Below are 17,665 nucleotides of genomic sequence, written 5' to 3' on the forward strand. Positions count from 1 at the left end.
GAAAATGTTTTCTGGTTATTCTCTGAAGTTTCCTACTGCCTTCTTACAACAGTCTCTTAAAAATGCAGTTCTTCTGTGAACAGGTATCTCCCGAAAGCCTGTGAGATTTTAGCTCAAGACAGATGTCTCATGAGATTTCAAGACACTAAAAGTTTTGCCAGGTCAGATTCCAAAATTTAGGAATGGCTCTTGCAGTTCTGTTCTTTCTTGAAGCTCCCTTTAAGCTGAATTTCACATGCTGATCTTGCTCCAAAGCATACAGATCAGTGTGCTCTAATTTTGCCGTTCATTGTTTCTATTATTTGTGCTTGAGTGTGAAGTGTTTCAAATACCATCAAAATACCGTCAGGTCCATGAAAAGTATTTTGTTAATTTTTACTTACACTATATTCAGTTACAATTAAAATGCAAAATTCATGTTTGAGATATGCAAACAACTTGGATTTCCATTTGCTTTGCCTACATAAAAGGTGTAATTTATTAATTGTCCCTTACCTGCTTCAGCATACTGTAAATTGGTAAGAAAACAAAAATAACACTATTAGTACTCAAGTGTATTTGCTGAGAGCAGAGTTATGCTCATTTTCTGCCATACACTGGTACTCTTAGGATCACAGGATAGCTCAGCTTGGAAGAGACCTCAGGAAGTCTCTAGTCCAGCTTCCTGCTCAAAGCAGGGTCAGCTACAAGGTTAGACCAGGTGGCTTAGCTCTTCAGTGATTTGAATATCTAGCAGTAACTTTGTCTCTTCCAGATGCTAACCTTGCCTTGTAATTAATGACCTCCATCCTTCTCCTAATGTAAGTTTTTCCCACTGGTTCTAGTGGAACCTTTAGCACTGTGGTTGTAGTGGTCTGCATAAACCTGTGATTTTGAAGTGCAGCCTTTGGAATACCTGTGGGGATCAGAGCCTTCCTATATGGCCACTACATGATCACACAGTCCTTGGGAAAATACAGTATTGGTGGGGTATTTTGGGTCAGCCCTGTTATTTCCTGTGGATACACCTGCCACCACAGCAGGGTCTGTGCAAGAACCCTGGTCTGGACTGAAACTTGCATTTGCTTCCAAGTAAAAAAGGTTTTGCTACTGCTCTACTATGTGAATATGACATTTGTTCAGAGCTGATTTTCCTTCTCTGGGGACTACCTGCACATTCACTTTGTCACCTTCATCTTTTCTCCCATTTATTTATTTATGTATGTATTTATTTATTTATATCCATACTATAATTGCCATCCAGTTTAGATCAACACTGTAAGACTTCCCACTGATTTCAGTGGGTATATAGTCAAGATCTTGTTGAGTCGTCTTCATTCACTTTTCACATCTTAAACTCCAAAGTCTTTCTTTATCAATCTTTCTTCTACCTGCATGTCTGTCTGCCTTCATGTCTTTAGCATCTCCATTTGCTAAAATCTTCCTCATATTGTTCTGGACAAAAGCAACTAATTTGTGGTGGATTTTGTGTTTTAGCTCTCTTGTCTCTAAGCATATGTAGAATAACATTTCCTACTTTCACACATGTAGGGAGAAGTCCTACTTCATCATCATGTAGTTAGATAGAGTCTTTAGGCTGTACCCCAAATGAAGTTTTGAGCCCAGGATTTTCATAACTTTCTGTGGAATTATGTTCATAAATAAGCTTTTCTTGGCTGTCTTTCTCCTCTGCAGCTATTGGTCTTGTCTTTACCCTTACAATGCAGTCTTGGCATAGGGTTTGTAAAAGTTTTCTTTGTAACTTGTTCCAGCTTTTTTAATTTCTTTGACTGAATATTTGTTTTTTAAAATTTCTTCTTGACAACTGTGTTTTCTCCTTTAACTCTTTTTTCAGCCTTCCCCTCACTCCTTCTCCTCCCCACCTGTGTGTTGTAACTGGATAGCAAATTTTCATGAATCTTTTGGTGAACAGTCTGAAATAAAGTTGTTCTACCAAGTGGGAAGCTTAGTTGAGCCTCATTTTGTGGAAAAAAAAAATCATTGCAATTGTCATAGAATCATTAATACTTAGAATTGTAGTTTTGGGCTGAGTTTGCAGGGGAATGTGATAGGAACATCTATATTTTCTTTGTCCCTACCTTGCCTTTCCTGTTTTTCTGACAGTCAGTTTACTGCTTATCTTTCTTTTGACACATGGTCCAGCCCTCCATGTGGTAAATTGTTAGCCATGGACCTTATAAACACCACTGGGAAGAAGAACCATTTAATTAACCATGACCAACAGTAACCATCAGTATTTAAACAATATCAGACTTGCATCAGCAAGAACTGATCTGAATTGAATCAGAGTTAGTTTGCTCTTTTAAAATAACTTTTATGGTTACTTTTGCATGCCCGGATGTATCTGTAACCTTAAAGTACTGCTCTTTGTCTTGAACTTCATGATTTCAGCTCAGAAGGCATCAAAGAAACTCTTTCTTACAGAAGTATCCTGTCCCTCTTGACATGATTTTCCTGATATTAGCATTTCCTAGCAGACTTTAGGCAATTGAGTTGGTTGCTCCGAAGCTGCTTCTGAGGCAAGGTTGGATGGATTAATCTGGACTGTTGGTCAGCAGTACATGACGTATTCCACTTGGTCAGTGTACAGCATCAAAATACAATTTGAAGACATCAAGTGTGTCTTATTCCACAAAAAGCTGAACATAGCTTATACCTCTTACGCACGAGCTAGTTTTCAGGTTTATTTTCAGATACGTTTCAGGTACATTTAATTTCAGATTTGTAATGAAGATACAGTATTTGGGTTTTGTTGAAATTTTAGTATTTGTGTATTTGGAGGATGCACACTTAAATTTTTAGTCAAATAGTTATTTGAAAAGTGAGCCTGGAGGGTTAATTGTGTATTAGTTTAAAAATTATTGCATTATTTATTATTATTTTATGAAGTAATAGTTTTATTATCTTTAAAATATTACAAAATAACATACAGTGTAAATATTTGGCTTATCACATGTATTGGAGTGTGTGGCTGTAACTCACTAATTGAAAACAAATCTGGTCAGGAACATTATTTGGATATTAACAATGTAATGATGACATGACTTAGAGATTTCGTGAAAAGCTGTATTAGTCTATGTATATTTAATGAAGTATGCTATATTTTTCTTAGTATGAAAATCTCTTTATGGATGGACTATAAATCAAAAGCTAAGTTAGAGTCTTGAAATACAACAGCCATATGTTGCCATGGTACTGTAAGTCAAGATAAATGTTAAAGATAATAACTGATATACATAATCAGGTGTAGCAAAACTGAACTAAGAACTTAATAGATTATTGAATCCCCCATGATTTTTACCACTCTTTCAACACTATTTTAAAATAGCACAGCTTGGTTATAGTATAAATTTTGTTTCTGATATCCAGTAATTTTTATTTTAGGACTGTGATTAATGCTGCATGTGCAGGGAGAGCTCATGAATTTCTAATAGTGTAATTTTTGTCCATGTCAGCTAATCATATGCTCAGATTTTTTTTTTCTTTTTTATGTAAGGTGCAGTTAGTTAAGTGTATTGTACTAATCTCAGACATACAATATCCCACTGATGAAATTTCTCATTTGTCTAATTGTGTGTTGTAACATTTTCATGTCATTAAAGTATAAACTCTGTCTTGTCCCATGGATGGTAGCAAAGCCTAGTTTTGATCAGCAAGTTCCATTTTTCCAATCTTTTATGTAAGATAAATCTTTCATGTATGTTTTTTGTATTTCTGTTTTTGGCATTTGATCTATGCTAATATCTGCTTATCATTTAAAGAGGGTAAAATGCTCTCTAATTAGGTGGTTGGTAAAATTTTGGTACTTTGGCTTTCTGTGTTGTTGTTAGCCATGCATAAAATGCTTTCCTATTGATCAGTGTAGAATAGCCAGGGTTTAAACAGCTGACATCTGCTTACTTTAAAAAAAGAAAAAGAAAACAGAATAACAAACCATTTCAGCCTAATCTACCTCAAATGTGTGCATGTAAATGGGGGTCCATCTATTGACCTGCATTCTTTTCAGTTGTGGATTGGTCCACACGGTTTATGAAACCAGGAGGGCTGATTTGAAATGCAGATGTCGAGACAGTGAACTACACCCTCCCCTTTTTCCTTTGCTGTATCTGTCAGGGTGAAAAATGGCTTGCACAAGGGTCAGTCACCCATACTCACTTAATTACTTTCCTTGGACCTACAGAACTGTCACAAGCTGTGGTGGATGCAGGCGCTATTCCTCTTTTAGTGCTCTGTATCCAGGAGCCAGAAATTGCTTTGAAAAGGATTGCTGCTTCAACTCTCAGTGATATTTCAAAGCATTCTCCAGAGTTAGCACAGACAGTAGTGGATGCAGGAGCTATCGCTCACTTAGCTCAGCTGATCCTGAACCCTGATGCTAAACTGAAGGTACATTTTTAAAAATTATTTTTTAACATCTCCATTATACCAGTCATTACTTGATATTGTATCAAAAACACTGATGTGCATTAGGAAACTCTTGTTTAGAGCATTAACAAAATGTAACTATGTAATTAGTGACAAAGAGTTCTGAATATAATCACAGATTTAGCTACTGGATTAAAAACTGCCGCTCTGTAAGGAACAGCTAAACTAATCTTTAAAGCGAACAGTATGATATTCTGTTCTAGAATTATACAGTATACAAAGAATGCAACAGATATTTTTAATAGATAAAATGTGCACAATTCAGTTACGAAAAGGTTTTGCATACTTAGAATTATACTATAAACCAGTTAATATTAAACGTATTATTGTATTTTAGAATGTACTGTCTGACCTGAATAGCTGCTGTTGAAGGTTTAATCTCTAGAGTTTGACAAAAAATTGTTTCTTACTAAAATCTTTTTGTCTCACTCTAACAGAAACAGAAGATAACATAAAAATGCCACTTCAAACAGATAAAATTCTTCAAGATGTGACAGATCAAACTTATGCAAATAAAGATACATTCTTAGATTTCACTGATTTTAAATTAGAGTTTTAAATGGTATATATATTTTTTCTTTTGCTTTTTTCCTTTTTTTTTTTTTTTTTTTTAATTCATAGCAAGCTTGAATGGGATAAAACAAAGGAGAAACTTTTATTCAGGAACCAGTGAATGTTCTGTGCCATTATATTCGTACATGAATTGACTCAGTGAATTGTAAAATAGCTGTAATTGTTTTCCTTATCCTGCTTTGTTTTCCTCGATGCAATAGATTTTTGTGTGCAGGAGGAGTGTGTGTTGTGGGATGTTTGTATACTATTGATTTTATAACAATTTTTATTTACTAGCGTCAGGTGCTGTCAGCTCTAAGCCAAATAGCAAAGCATTCAGTGGAACTTGCGGAGTTGGTGGTTGAAGCAGAAATTTTCCCAGTTGTGCTCACATGCCTGAAGGACTCAGATGAATATGTCAAGAAAAATGGCGCAACTTTAATTAGAGAGATAGTAAAGCACACGCCTGAGGTAAAACCTTGAAAATGCAAATACAAGGTCATATCATTAGATTTTACACTTTAAATAAAATACAGGATTATTCTGGCATTTGCTTTCCGAAAGGGAGGGCAAATAGCTGTTTGGCATGTTCATTGGATGAATATGGAAATGCTTGCTGGTATTATGAGATGTGTATTGAATATGAATTGGGTTAGGAAACCGGGAATCATATAATTTATATCTAGCTACTTCATTCCTTAAGATACCTTCACAGAGAGGGAGTTCTAGGCTGACAGTATTGTCAGTCCTGGATATTAAAAATACTATGAGAAAAGACTTACAGAAGTCATGATACCAGCTAATAAATGTCAAGATCATCCTAAAACAATAATAGATGGTGTATGTCTTTTTAAAAAATCTTCTGGGATGCTGTGATCACATTTTAATTATTTTTCCAATGACAATGAAGGTAATATTATTATCTATTATTTATTATTAAACTGATGGTAGCTTCTTTTATTAGCTCGAGTTTGTAATTTGGATCTCAGCAATTGCAGTGTTTTTGCCAGTAATTGATACAGGAAGGTGGGGATGTTTGGCAAAGTCAATACAAAATAAAGAGGAAAACCAAATAGTTATAACTATGTTAATCTGTCAGACCACAGAGATAATTAAAAGGCTCTAAATGTGACTTTGGGATGAAATACGTGTGATGTATTTGTGGAACACAGTAATGCTGAGCGCTATCATTTCAAAATCATGATACTAGCTTAACAATTGGGAAGTGCTTATACATGAATATTGTGGTGTTTCTTCAGCCTGCTAGCTGTTGGTGATTAAAGGTTGCAGTCTTGTCACATTTCCTGCTTTCTCTCTGCACCTACGAGCAATGCAACTTTCTCAAAAAAGTGAAGACACTGTCATTATTAAAGGGGGGCACTAGAGTCGGACACCAGAGGCCAAGCTTACAAGACTGCAGGTAAAGTCAGAAGAGCTGCTAGCACAGGATCCTCTGTGCAAGGGAATTGGCCATCCTAGCAGCAATCCAAAGGAACTGTAGGAAGTATCTTCGTTACTCCCAGTGGGAAGTCACAGTCCACGTTTGGCTTTGGAGTGACAGTGATGTCTGTCCATCTCTGAGCAATGATATTCAAGCAACACGTGTTGCAGCAGAGGCAAATTGTCAAACGATATTTCTAGAGGAGCTGGCTGTGTCAGTCATGTGAGTGTTGTGGCTTTTGGATCTCAGCTCTCTATGTTTATATGCACTAAAATTCGTGTGAAGGTGTCAGGATCTGGGGGAGCTGCAGTGGGGCCTGAGGGTCACAACACCAGGGAGTACGTCTGTGCTGGAGCTCTATGCATCCCAGCGCACACGGCTGTGCCCAGATGTAGGACTTGGTTGTCACTGGTTGCAGTTCACTATCATGTGAACAGTTTTTCTTAAGTTGTAACTTTAAATTTTGCCTAGCTGTCTCATGAATAAAACAATCCCCTTTTAAAGGCTCTAAGGCAAAGGTGGATTTCATGTCTATAAAAATAAACTGGCTTGGGAATCCACATGCCTCAGCTGTGTTAATTTTGACTTTAAAGAACATATTTGTTTTGCTTTGGAATCTTTGGGGAAAATGGGATATACCTAACAAGACAGAAGAAAATACTCATAATATGAATTTTTAAATTTCTGTGCATTGTTAATATCACATGTACTATACTGCTGTCTCTCTAGGGATATGAGAAGTGATACCTTTTGGAAAGAAACATGTTGCATAGCTTGATTATCATTTATCAGCTAGGCTATTTAATTGACATTCTGGGACAAACTCCATTGCTCATCAAATGTATTCCCTGGACACTTCCCTCAGAGTACCATAATATGGCAGAATGGTGTAGTCCAAGTTGGTTTTGTGTGTGCATGACAGTTGTCTTTGGCTTCATGCCTCAGTGGGGGAATCCAGAAAGGCTTTTATGCCATAGAGGTTACCTGCAATGCAGGTGAAAGAAGTGGTCGTTTTCCCCTGTTCCTGCACAGTATGATGTTGGCTGGGAATGAGTGGATCCTGGTATGAAGGAATATTTGGCGCAGTAGGTGTGTTTTCAAGGGACTTATATATTAGGCTGTCATTTGCACGTTTCTTTGGTGTATACTAATGGAGTTGAGAATATATCATTCCATGCTATACAGCATCAAGAATTCAGTCTTGATTTCCTTGCAGTAAAGTCAATCAAAAACAGAGTTGCAAAACAACCTCATTCCTGAGAATTTCATGCTGCACTTAGTGCCCAACAGTCTGTGTGATACATCACTCTTATTCCAGCTTTATTTTGTAAATCAGGAGCAATACATTTAAAGACTTTTCTAATGTAGTTTGTTATGCCTGTTGATACTTCACAGTATCTAATCTCTTCCATTTATCTTTTCAGCTTTCACAGCTTATAGTAAATGCAGGTGGAGTTGTTGCTGTGATTGATTGTATTGGCAGCTGCAGAGGGACTGTCAGGCTGCCTGGCATCATGATGCTTGGTTATGTAGCAGCTCATTCGGAGAACCTGTCAATGGCAGTGATTGTCTCCAAGGTTAGCTATCACTTCGTTGTCTTCCTATAATTCTTCAGTGGTATTCTGAGAAAGAGATACAAATTAACATAGGCAGAGAATGTATTTTGTGACAGAATTATATACTCGCTGTTGATGAATGCACTTTCTCCTAATATTGCTGCTTTCAATGTCTGAAGTTATATGGTAACCTGATCAAAGTACGTCTTTATGAAGTTGAACCTTTTGTAAAATGTCCTGGATTAGTTTATGAGCATCCGTTTGTATTACAGTACATGATTTTCTATGTTGCAATTGCATGGGTACAGAAAATAAGCCAGTGAATTTCTGTTTCCTCTTAAAATGAATGTTTGTGGCTACATCAAAACCCTTTTTGAAACAAAAATGTTTAATGGCACGTTCCTTATTGCACCAGCACGACTCTGCTAGTACCACTAGAATAGTCTTGCAATAGAAATCTTAAGATTTGAAGAGACCTCAGTTTCTAATGTAGTATGGTTTGATTTGGTTGTGCAAGTGACATTTCAAATGAGATAAGCTATACATTTTCAGGTTTAAATAAATGGTCAATGATACAGAAGGGAGGGAATTTGCAGTATTCTCAATTGGTGAAATTAGTGCCTGACATAATATTCTGATGTGAATAATGCTAACTAATGACAGGAGGAGGTAATTTCACTGAGCATTGTTGGCCCATTTTCACACCATGTCAGTCATTTTAAAATATACTGTGTGAGTGGAAACAATGATACAATAAAAACTGAGAAACAGAAATGCAAGTTAAAAATGGAAAGTGCCACCACATAACATCCATAAGTATGCAGGGAAGGTAGGAATGATCAAACAATGTTCTTCTGCATTTGAAAACTAAAGAAATAGACATTTTTTCCTTGTCCTCTCTGGAGGCCTTTCTTCTCTGGATGTGTCTCTGCCTCTCCACTTTAAGGGATGCCTAGAGTAAATATACACCTGCTTTTGAGTGCTTAAAGTTAGGTGGGATGAATCCAGGATTAAGTTAATGAGGAAGCACCTAAATGATAAATTTTTGAAGAGTAATAATGTAATGACTGAATAGGAGTGCAGTGAGAGATTTTGTAGGGATCTGTGTGCACTATCATAAAATTAAATATTTTAATGAATGAGCCACAGAAGAAACCCAAATAAACCCAAAACCCAGTAAAAAAAAAAAAAAAAAAAAAAAAGAAAATTGCTTCAGGGGAGACTAAGCTTGTAGAGTGGTACATAGTGCTGGGGTCAGGACATGGTAAACTGGAACCTTTTGAAAGAGATGCACTGTGGCATAAACACATGCAGTTAGACATCTATGATGTAATGATGTAAAGTGATAGCTCCATTCTGTGGTACTGTATTCTGCAAAGGATGAATTTTGAAAAATTAATTTTGGGGTCATACTGGACTAACACTTCATTGTGGTTTTCTGCTGCAGTTCAATGGCAAAAAACCAAAAGGATGACAGTTCAGTCCTGTGTGGTATTAAAGAATAGAAGATGGAGCATTATTGGAAAGGGAATTTAATCTATCTGTAATACCAGTACATGTAGTTCTGATGACTGTATTTTAAAAGGCTCTTGGGGAAAAAAAAAACCCTGAAAAGTGTGCAGAAAAGACTAAAAAATGAACCGTAGGGTGGAGAAAAAGGTTTTCTAGTTAGAGGTTTAGTAGCCTTGCCTTACCTAAAGTTGCATTAAATGATTCCTATTGAAGTACCCTGGCATAAAATACCAGCTACTAAGTAGCTCCATAATCCTGTGGAGAAAGGATAAAGACTGTGACCCTAAACCAGAAGAACTTCAGTAACAGCTGGATGAGAGTGAGAGATTCTCCATCTCTCGATGTCTTCAAAGCAATAATTGAAACCTTTCTGGAAGTGATTGGGTGAGTCAAACATGAATCATTGGACTCAAGAAGAGATTGATAAATTGAAATTTAGTGCTGTGGATTAAAAACAAGAAAAAACTCAATGATTGAACCCTTCTGATCTTAAACTGCTCTCATAAATTCATAAACACACAAATTCTTTTATTTTCAGTCTGACAAAACTGAAGCCTTTACATTTAATACGGGCTGAATTGTGTCATATGTTCCTTTTACCCCTTAAATTTGTGTGTTAGCTCAAACTGCCTTCTGACTTAGAAAATTGAATCTGTTTCTCTTTCTTTAACTAGATTTATTAAGATTTATTAAAAATTCTTGCTAGACGTGGTATTGTGAAATATATGACACCACTAGCATGCATTCTCTTATAGCTCGTTTTAGAAGAAGAATGTAAGTAGAAAAACATTTTCTAACAATCTGTATCAGTTTCAAGTTGTCCCTCCCTGGTGTAGATTTGTAAAGGTTGTGCTTTTGATTAATGCTGCAGGGAATACCACCACTGTGTGCCTGCTTGATAGAAGAACAAGAAGATCATATTAAGGCAGCAGCTGCCTGGGCCTTGGGACAGATTGGAAGACATACTCCTGAGCATGCATGTGCTGTTGCAGTAGCAAATGTGCTACCCATACTGCTTTCTATGTATATGGACACTCACAGTTCAGAAGATCTTCAAATAAAAGCAAGTATATTTGTAGCATCTACAGTGAGATATTTACTGTGATCAACAGGTAGATGTGCTTAAAAACTACTGAATTGTATGTGCTTTTACTGATATTCATCGAGTCATGGATTTCTTGGATGTAGGGTGTCTGAAGGCTGTATGTCATTGATTAGGACTGGTTGGTCATAATGGCTGTGCATATGGTGCGTACCAGATCACATGATACAGCCACAGCAGTCTAGTCCCTCATATTCTTCCCAGTTCAGATCAGAGCTGCGTCTGCACATAAATGATGTAATTTCTTGTGACTAATTTCCAGTTATCTACGTTTTTTAGAAGTATAAGCTCTTGTACAAACTATTATAGTCCTTGTAGTAGACTTGATTACAGTTTTATTATTATAACAAAACTGTAACAAATACTCAAAGTTCTGCTCTTGAAAGCATGCAGGTGTCGATGTTTAGGGCCTCCCTTCTGTGGGAGCTAATAGAGTTGCAGTTCAGTAAAGTGTATTTTTGAGTGACAGCAAATGAACTAACTGAAGAGTCTGTGACAGGATTAAAGAGTATATAATATGACAGGATATGGTCTCCCATGTTGTACTATTCTGTACATTCCATTGAAGTGTAACTTTCCAGATCTGTAAAATAACTTTTGTATAGTCATTTTCAGTGGTCACCAAAATACCAAGGCCAAATGAGCTGTACGTCTAAGCCTGCTCAGAGAGGTCATTACTGCTTGTAGCAGTAAAACATTGAGTCTGTTTTCGGAAACTAAGCACTAATGTACAACTGTTTCACTCTCTTTTTCTCTCCCTGCCTGGACAGCAGTCCACATTGCTATCCCAGACCAGCAGACTCTCCTAGTAAGCCACTTCTAAAATACAATCTTTTAAAATGTGTTTTGATTTAGCTTTCTTATTATATTACCGTTCTTCAATTTACTTAAAGGGCCTGCTCCTGCTTCCATTGTAGTCAAAGAAAAATTGCCATTACTTTGACCGTAGATAACATAATAAGAATATGATGTACTGTAGGTTTTGAGGTTTAATAAATCTAAGTAGAAAATTGATTCTTCAGTGAAGCAACCTGATAGATATAATAGTTTTTATTCAGAAAATGCTTTTTGAGAATTCTGATCAATTTGCTTTTTTTTGATCAGACTTCAGTAATATATAACAGGAATTCTTGTTGTTTTCATTCATATCTTACTAGAGGAAATTTGTTTTGCATTTCAATAGACTAAAAGAGCCCTAAAGAACATCCTTCAGAAATGCACATACCTTCCAGCACTTGAACCATTGCTGCATGATGCCCCTCCCAATATTATAAAACATATTGTTGGACAGTTTAGTAAGGTAAGAAAAGGCTTTGCTTGATGAGTAATATGTTAATTGTTTTCCATTTAGCAAGGAAGCTATTTTTCCAAAGGTGAAGTCTCTCTAAAGGTCTCAGTTGTTTTCTCAGGATCCTCAAGGATACCCTGCAGCAGCAGTTTGGAGCATCCCATTCTTTTCTCTGACAAAGCTGGATACTGTTTCATCTGGAACCTGACATAATTCATCCTAAGACTGGGAAAACAGTTGCTTACAAGCAAAGTGTTTTAGTTTTTTTCTTCCTTGCCTCTTGAGATTAAGTAGAATATTAACTCATGTGCAAATATTTTCACTGAGCCAATGTATCACATAAATCCCAGTCACATCTGTTTTAGATAAAGTACAAGCTGTCTGTACAGGAATGACTTAAGTTAGGTATTTTGCAATAATCTAGAGTATAAAGGCTTTACCACCTTTATCCTTGTTAATTTTTCAGTTTCAATTAAGTCAGTGTAAAAATTCCAAATCTTTCTTATCCCTCTCAAAATTTGAAACTGTTTGGTGTTAATAACATTGTTGATTTGAGTGCAGCATGTAGAAAGTGATACAATTTGATAAAAATATTTCAAATTATATAAGTAATTGCTGACTAATCAGGAGATTCCCCGCATCTGCAGTGTTCACCAGCGATTGAGAATCCTGCTCAACTATAGTGTATCTTTTGTGTACAATACTCTGCAGTGTAATCTGTTAGCAGGAGATACCAGGCTCTCTTGGTGAAATGTTCTTTCTGGAAATGGCCAGGTAAAACACTCCTGATACTTAGTTCTGATTGTCACAGATCTGGAAGCATTACTGTTTGTAGTGCAGATTCCTGACTACGTCGCCACACTTAAGTTTTCCTGTCATCTTGCTACGTCTGTACAAAGATTAGAGATTTACACAGAATTCAGTGCCTTTTGCTTCTGTGTGCTGACTGGAGCTCTTAATGGGCTGAATGCATAGTAATTGGTTACCCAGTGTATAGATTTGAATGTTGTTTGCTGTTGAAGTGGTTTTATACCCTTTATATCAGCTGATGCTTTGTTTTGTTCTGTTTTGTTTTTCTTTTTCCATGTTGTATTAAACAAACTATACTTGTCTGGCATTTACTTTTCTGAAGTAAAATTAATTTCTCTGCACTAAAAGCATTTTCTCTCCTGAACTGTAGTTTGGAAATTTCCTATTCTTAGAGCTGTGGTCTGTTATTTCTTTGGGCTTATTTATTTACCACAGTAAAAGCCTTATTTCTGAGCTGTGCTTCAGAGTGGGATGCTATCCATTTTTGGTGCTGGACTGTGTCAGTTAAACATTATCATTTTCAGGGTCTGTGCAATTCTCTGCTCTCTCAGCTTGGACATGGGGAAGGGACTGTGTCTTACCGGTGCTGTCTGTCTTTAGGGCCTCTTCCAAGAGAGTTTTCTGCTGTCTTATCCAGCCTGGGAGTCACAGTGTGGAGGAGGAAGGCAGGGAAAGGGCCATATCCTGTCTTCTTGCTAGTTCCTCCTTGGCAGTTCTTGTTGTGGGAGATAGGTGGAAACAGCTGTCTTCAGTTCCTACAACGAAATGATCACGGTTGTTCCTGACACTTATACAGAACATATAATAGGGAGAAGTGTCTGTGTTCCCTTCATTTTTCTTTACCTGTCTGTCGATTTCTTTACCTGTCTGTCTCCCTAGAGGGACCAGAGAAATGAAGGCTTCTTGGCTATATGTATGGCAGAAATCTCATCTTTCTTTTCCTTCATCTTTTTATGAGCTTTTTCCTCCTTCAAGTCTCTTGTTTTACACTGAGATACCATCAAATTTATGGCTTGATTTGTCTGACCAGTGTGAAGGCTTACAAAATGCTTTTGTCCCCATAGTATGTATCTCTCGGAGTTGGTTTTAAACCCATCTGGTTTTGTTGTAGATGCAGCTGACGTCTTGCATTATCTCTCTGGGTTTTTTTCCTCTTTTCTTAAAAGTATTTTTGCAGCCCTGTGGGCCTGTGGACTACATGCTCTCATTCTCCCTTGCCTGGCCCAGCCCCCACCTCCTTCCCTCCCTCCTCTCCTGTCCTCTGGTCAGAGCTGCATATTGGCGTCACTCAGGGAGCACAGAACGTATTGTCTGATCATTTCTGCTTCTCATCCCCTTTGGCTGCAGAAACTTCACATTTCTGCTTTGTGTGTGTGTGTATTTGTAAAGGCTTCCATGGCTACACAGTGTGTTGTAGGATTTTAATATCTAGGAATTTAATAGTAGCATGTAATGCTTCAAGGCTGCATTGTTCACTTGCAACAATTCTCAGTATTGTTTTCATGCACTAATCTATACTAGATCATTATAATGGTATAAAATTCTGCTATACAATTAAACTGTGGGAATTGACATAAAAGACCTGAATAACTTGGTTTAAGTGGAACAGATGCTGTTGTTATTCCATGTTAGTGTTCTGGTTTTATTATCTACTTAATCTCCACAATCTTTTGGTCTCCATAGGAATACCTCAAGAAATATTATTTACATAAAGATAAATATTCAATTCATTATTTTTATATATGTTATGTATTACAGTACATGTTATATTATGTTATAACTATAAAGGGCTGGTTTATGATTTTTTTTCCTGTACAGCTGGGTGTTAAAATACAGTAGTCATTACACATGTTGTACCTCCGATGTTCCATTTTATCTGTCCTCTGAATTAAAAACAGATAAGCAATATTTGACCCTAGTAGCATAGAGGTTCCTTTCAAAGAAAATACTCTCTTTTTTTAATGCACTTTTCTGCATGTAGGTGTTACCACATGACAGTAAAGCACGTCGTCTCTTTGTAACAACTGGTGGACTTAAAAAGGTTCAAGAACTAAAAGCAGAACCTGGGTCACTTCTTCAGGAATATATCAACACTATTAACAATTGCTATCCAGAGGAAATAGTAAGGTAGGAAAAAAGAAATTTAGAAAAATTCGTACTTACAATATTGCTAGATGTTTTCACAGCAACAACACAAAGCAAGGATTTAATATATTAATTTAACTTCTACATTAATTTTGCTTCTATAAAAACAGGTTAACATTTGGTTAATTGCCCCAGTGTGCCAGACACATACTTTTGAATACTGTCTCTTTCCTGATTATGTTTGGAATCAAATTTCTTTGTAAAAAAAATTTTTTTTTTTTTAAAAAAAGCCCAAATTATTAGGCTCTTTCAGGAAACTGAGAAATAAAATCAGTCCTGCACTATGCAGACAGACTCCGAGGCTTCAGCACAACCACTGTCATATTAACAAATGTCTGTGGGAAGTTTAGTTTATCTAGGTAACTTATTTATGGATTACTCAGGCTCTAAAATACAGGTATTGGTGAACCTTTGGTTGCATCCTTGACTTCTCTAAGAGCCTGTCTGAACTAGTGCATTCAGAGGCTCCTTTGAAACTTCCTCTGATGTACAGAGGGTCCAGAGGCTCTCCTGCACAGTTGCTCTGCCCACAGCTGCCCTTCCTCCCCCAGCCTCATCATGAGGCTTAAGTGTTATATAAAAGGACCATACACCAGCTGTCTGCACCAAGTTGAACTTTGCCCTTAATGAATACAGAAACACTATTAAATAGCTTACAGTCAAAATGTCACCATCCTAAATTGTAATAATGAGAGAAATGCCCTCCTAGATCCTAGATATCCATTTACCAGTCCTTCACTCCATCAACACATCAAAAGGATGTTGTACTCGTGTACTCCCTCTACAGGCTCTGAAAATCTGCATCATCAATTTTAATTATACCAACAGAGTTCTACAGCTCATAATAGCTACCAACTAAGTCATGCAAAATGAAGCCGTGTTTGTCTCCACAAGAAAAAGCCAGTGGTTGTCGAATGACTAAAAATCATAAGGAAACTTTGTTCTCCAGCTAATACTTAAGAGGGAAGAAAAGGGGCATTTGCTTATGCTTTTCTGGATATAATTAATGTTTCTTTGTTACAGCTATTTTTAACCCCCCCTGTAAATGAAACAAGGTTACTTATGTAGGCTGGGATGTAATAAAGAAAAGGGCCCCTTCGAGCATCTCCTGCTTGCCTCTTTGTGCTACTGCCTGATGTTGGTTGTGCTGCCTGAGGCACAGCTGCTATAATAGACTCCAGCTCTGGGTTTGTCCTGGAGACCTGTTATTTTAGGCTGTTTGCAGACTGAATATAATAATGCATTGAAAAGTTAGCTTTGCAATCAGACAATTAATATGACTTTTAAGAAGAGTTACACTATGCAGAAATAATCCAGAAAATGAAAACCAAGAAGGTAAATGGATCTTCCTTCAGTGTGAAAACACTGGGGATTTCTCTTTTAATATAGTTTAGGCATGCATTACATGAAGGGCTCAGAGATAACAATTTACATGCCTGCAAAACCAGAAATGTACCGAGATGTATGTTTTTTAGAATAACACAGCAATAAATTTCAGATACTCCTAACTTGGAAAACAAGAACTAAATGCAGCTTTGGTGATGCCTGCATGTTGGAAACATGTAGTTGGTCCATTGTGGAAAACTAACTGAATGACAGCAGGACAATAATGGCACCATAGAGTCCTACTCTAATGAAAACCTATACAATAATCTCCGTCCTTGAGTTGGCATTAGGGAGAGAAGGTCATTGTGATAAATTTTTTTTGTTCCAAAATCAATGTCTCTTGCATTGATGGAGACTTCACTTTAGCTTTGGGGTGTGTGCTTATGCTTGATGAACAGCAGTAGACTATTGTTGTCTGGCAGCCTACGGTTCTGTGTAAACTCATGCTTTTTTATTAAAGGCCATAATTTCAAAAGAAGTTAACATCTACATTTCTCAGTAAAGACAATGTTTATGGCTGCCGAACCTATCGAAAAACTAGCCAACTACCAGGACCAACCACCTATGTGCCCTAAAAGAAGTTAAACGTATTTTTGAAAACCCGACTTGCAAGTATAAATGATAACAGAAATTGAAAAATGGGCTCTTAAAACATTGTAAGGGAATAACTATAGAATTCCTTGACTAATGTTTAATATTTAGGATTTTTTCCTGATCAATAGAAATATGAATAGTGTTTTGTTACTTAGCATAGAACATGCCTTGTAGTCTAATGCACAAACAAAATGTTTCTCTTGCAGGTATTACTCCCCTGGATATTCTGAGATACTTCTGGAAAGGGTGGAAAATTACCATCCAGTTTTATAAACTTCAGATTTTTATTAGAGCTGTATTTCACATCTATGCCTTTATGACTAATACAAATACAGCTGTTGAAACTGTTCAAACTCTTGTTTGATTCTGTAATATCCTACTCCTGTTTGAACTACTGAAAGAGCTCAGCAATTCCAGCAAGCTATATTTTGTTCTTTATAGTCTTGTTTGTTGCTAAGTTTTTGTTCCTTTTTGTTTTCCTCTAACATTGCTACCAGATACTGCAGCATATATGAATGGAATTTCATGCAGGGGTGATGATTTATCACAGGAGCTTTTTTAGAATCAGTCATTTCCTTTTCCTTCCACAAGAAAGGTTTGTTATTATCTCATTCAAATTTTAGCCTTCTCAGTACTGTAACCGTTTTCCCCTTTTACCTTTACATATTGTTTGGAGCTTCCCAAGCTTCATGAAGGGGAAAATAGGTGGCCCCTGTGCTTTCTCTAATTATGTAATCTGTTCTGCTGCCTTTCAGAAAGTGATGTGATTTTGCATCTCCAAACATGTTAGTAGCTGCTAAATAAAGAAATAATCAAAGCTGATGATGATGATAAAAGGGCTAAATTCTGCTTAT

General features: G+C 36.7%; 1 protein-coding gene across 1 annotated transcript in view; it reads left to right on the forward strand.

The window, feature by feature from the left end:
• Positions 1–17,268, forward strand: part of SPAG6 (sperm associated antigen 6) — a 20,003-nt gene extending 2,735 nt beyond the window's left edge. Inside the window, exons 2-8 of the mRNA XM_010015710.1 lie at positions 4,181–4,386; positions 5,275–5,448; positions 7,843–7,995; positions 10,358–10,549; positions 11,772–11,888; positions 14,668–14,813; positions 17,018–17,268. Coding sequence (XP_010014012.1) covers positions 4,181–4,386; positions 5,275–5,448; positions 7,843–7,995; positions 10,358–10,549; positions 11,772–11,888; positions 14,668–14,813; positions 17,018–17,084 — 1,055 coding nt within the window. The 3' untranslated portion in view covers positions 17,085–17,268. The remainder of the gene's footprint in view (positions 1–4,180; positions 4,387–5,274; positions 5,449–7,842; positions 7,996–10,357; positions 10,550–11,771; positions 11,889–14,667; positions 14,814–17,017) is intronic.
• The last annotated feature ends 397 nt before the right edge of the window (positions 17,269–17,665 follow it).

Source organism: Nestor notabilis, unplaced genomic scaffold, assembly GCF_000696875.1.
Source record: "Nestor notabilis isolate BGI_N333 unplaced genomic scaffold, ASM69687v1 scaffold30385, whole genome shotgun sequence".
NCBI lineage: Eukaryota > Metazoa > Chordata > Aves > Psittaciformes > Psittacidae > Nestor > Nestor notabilis.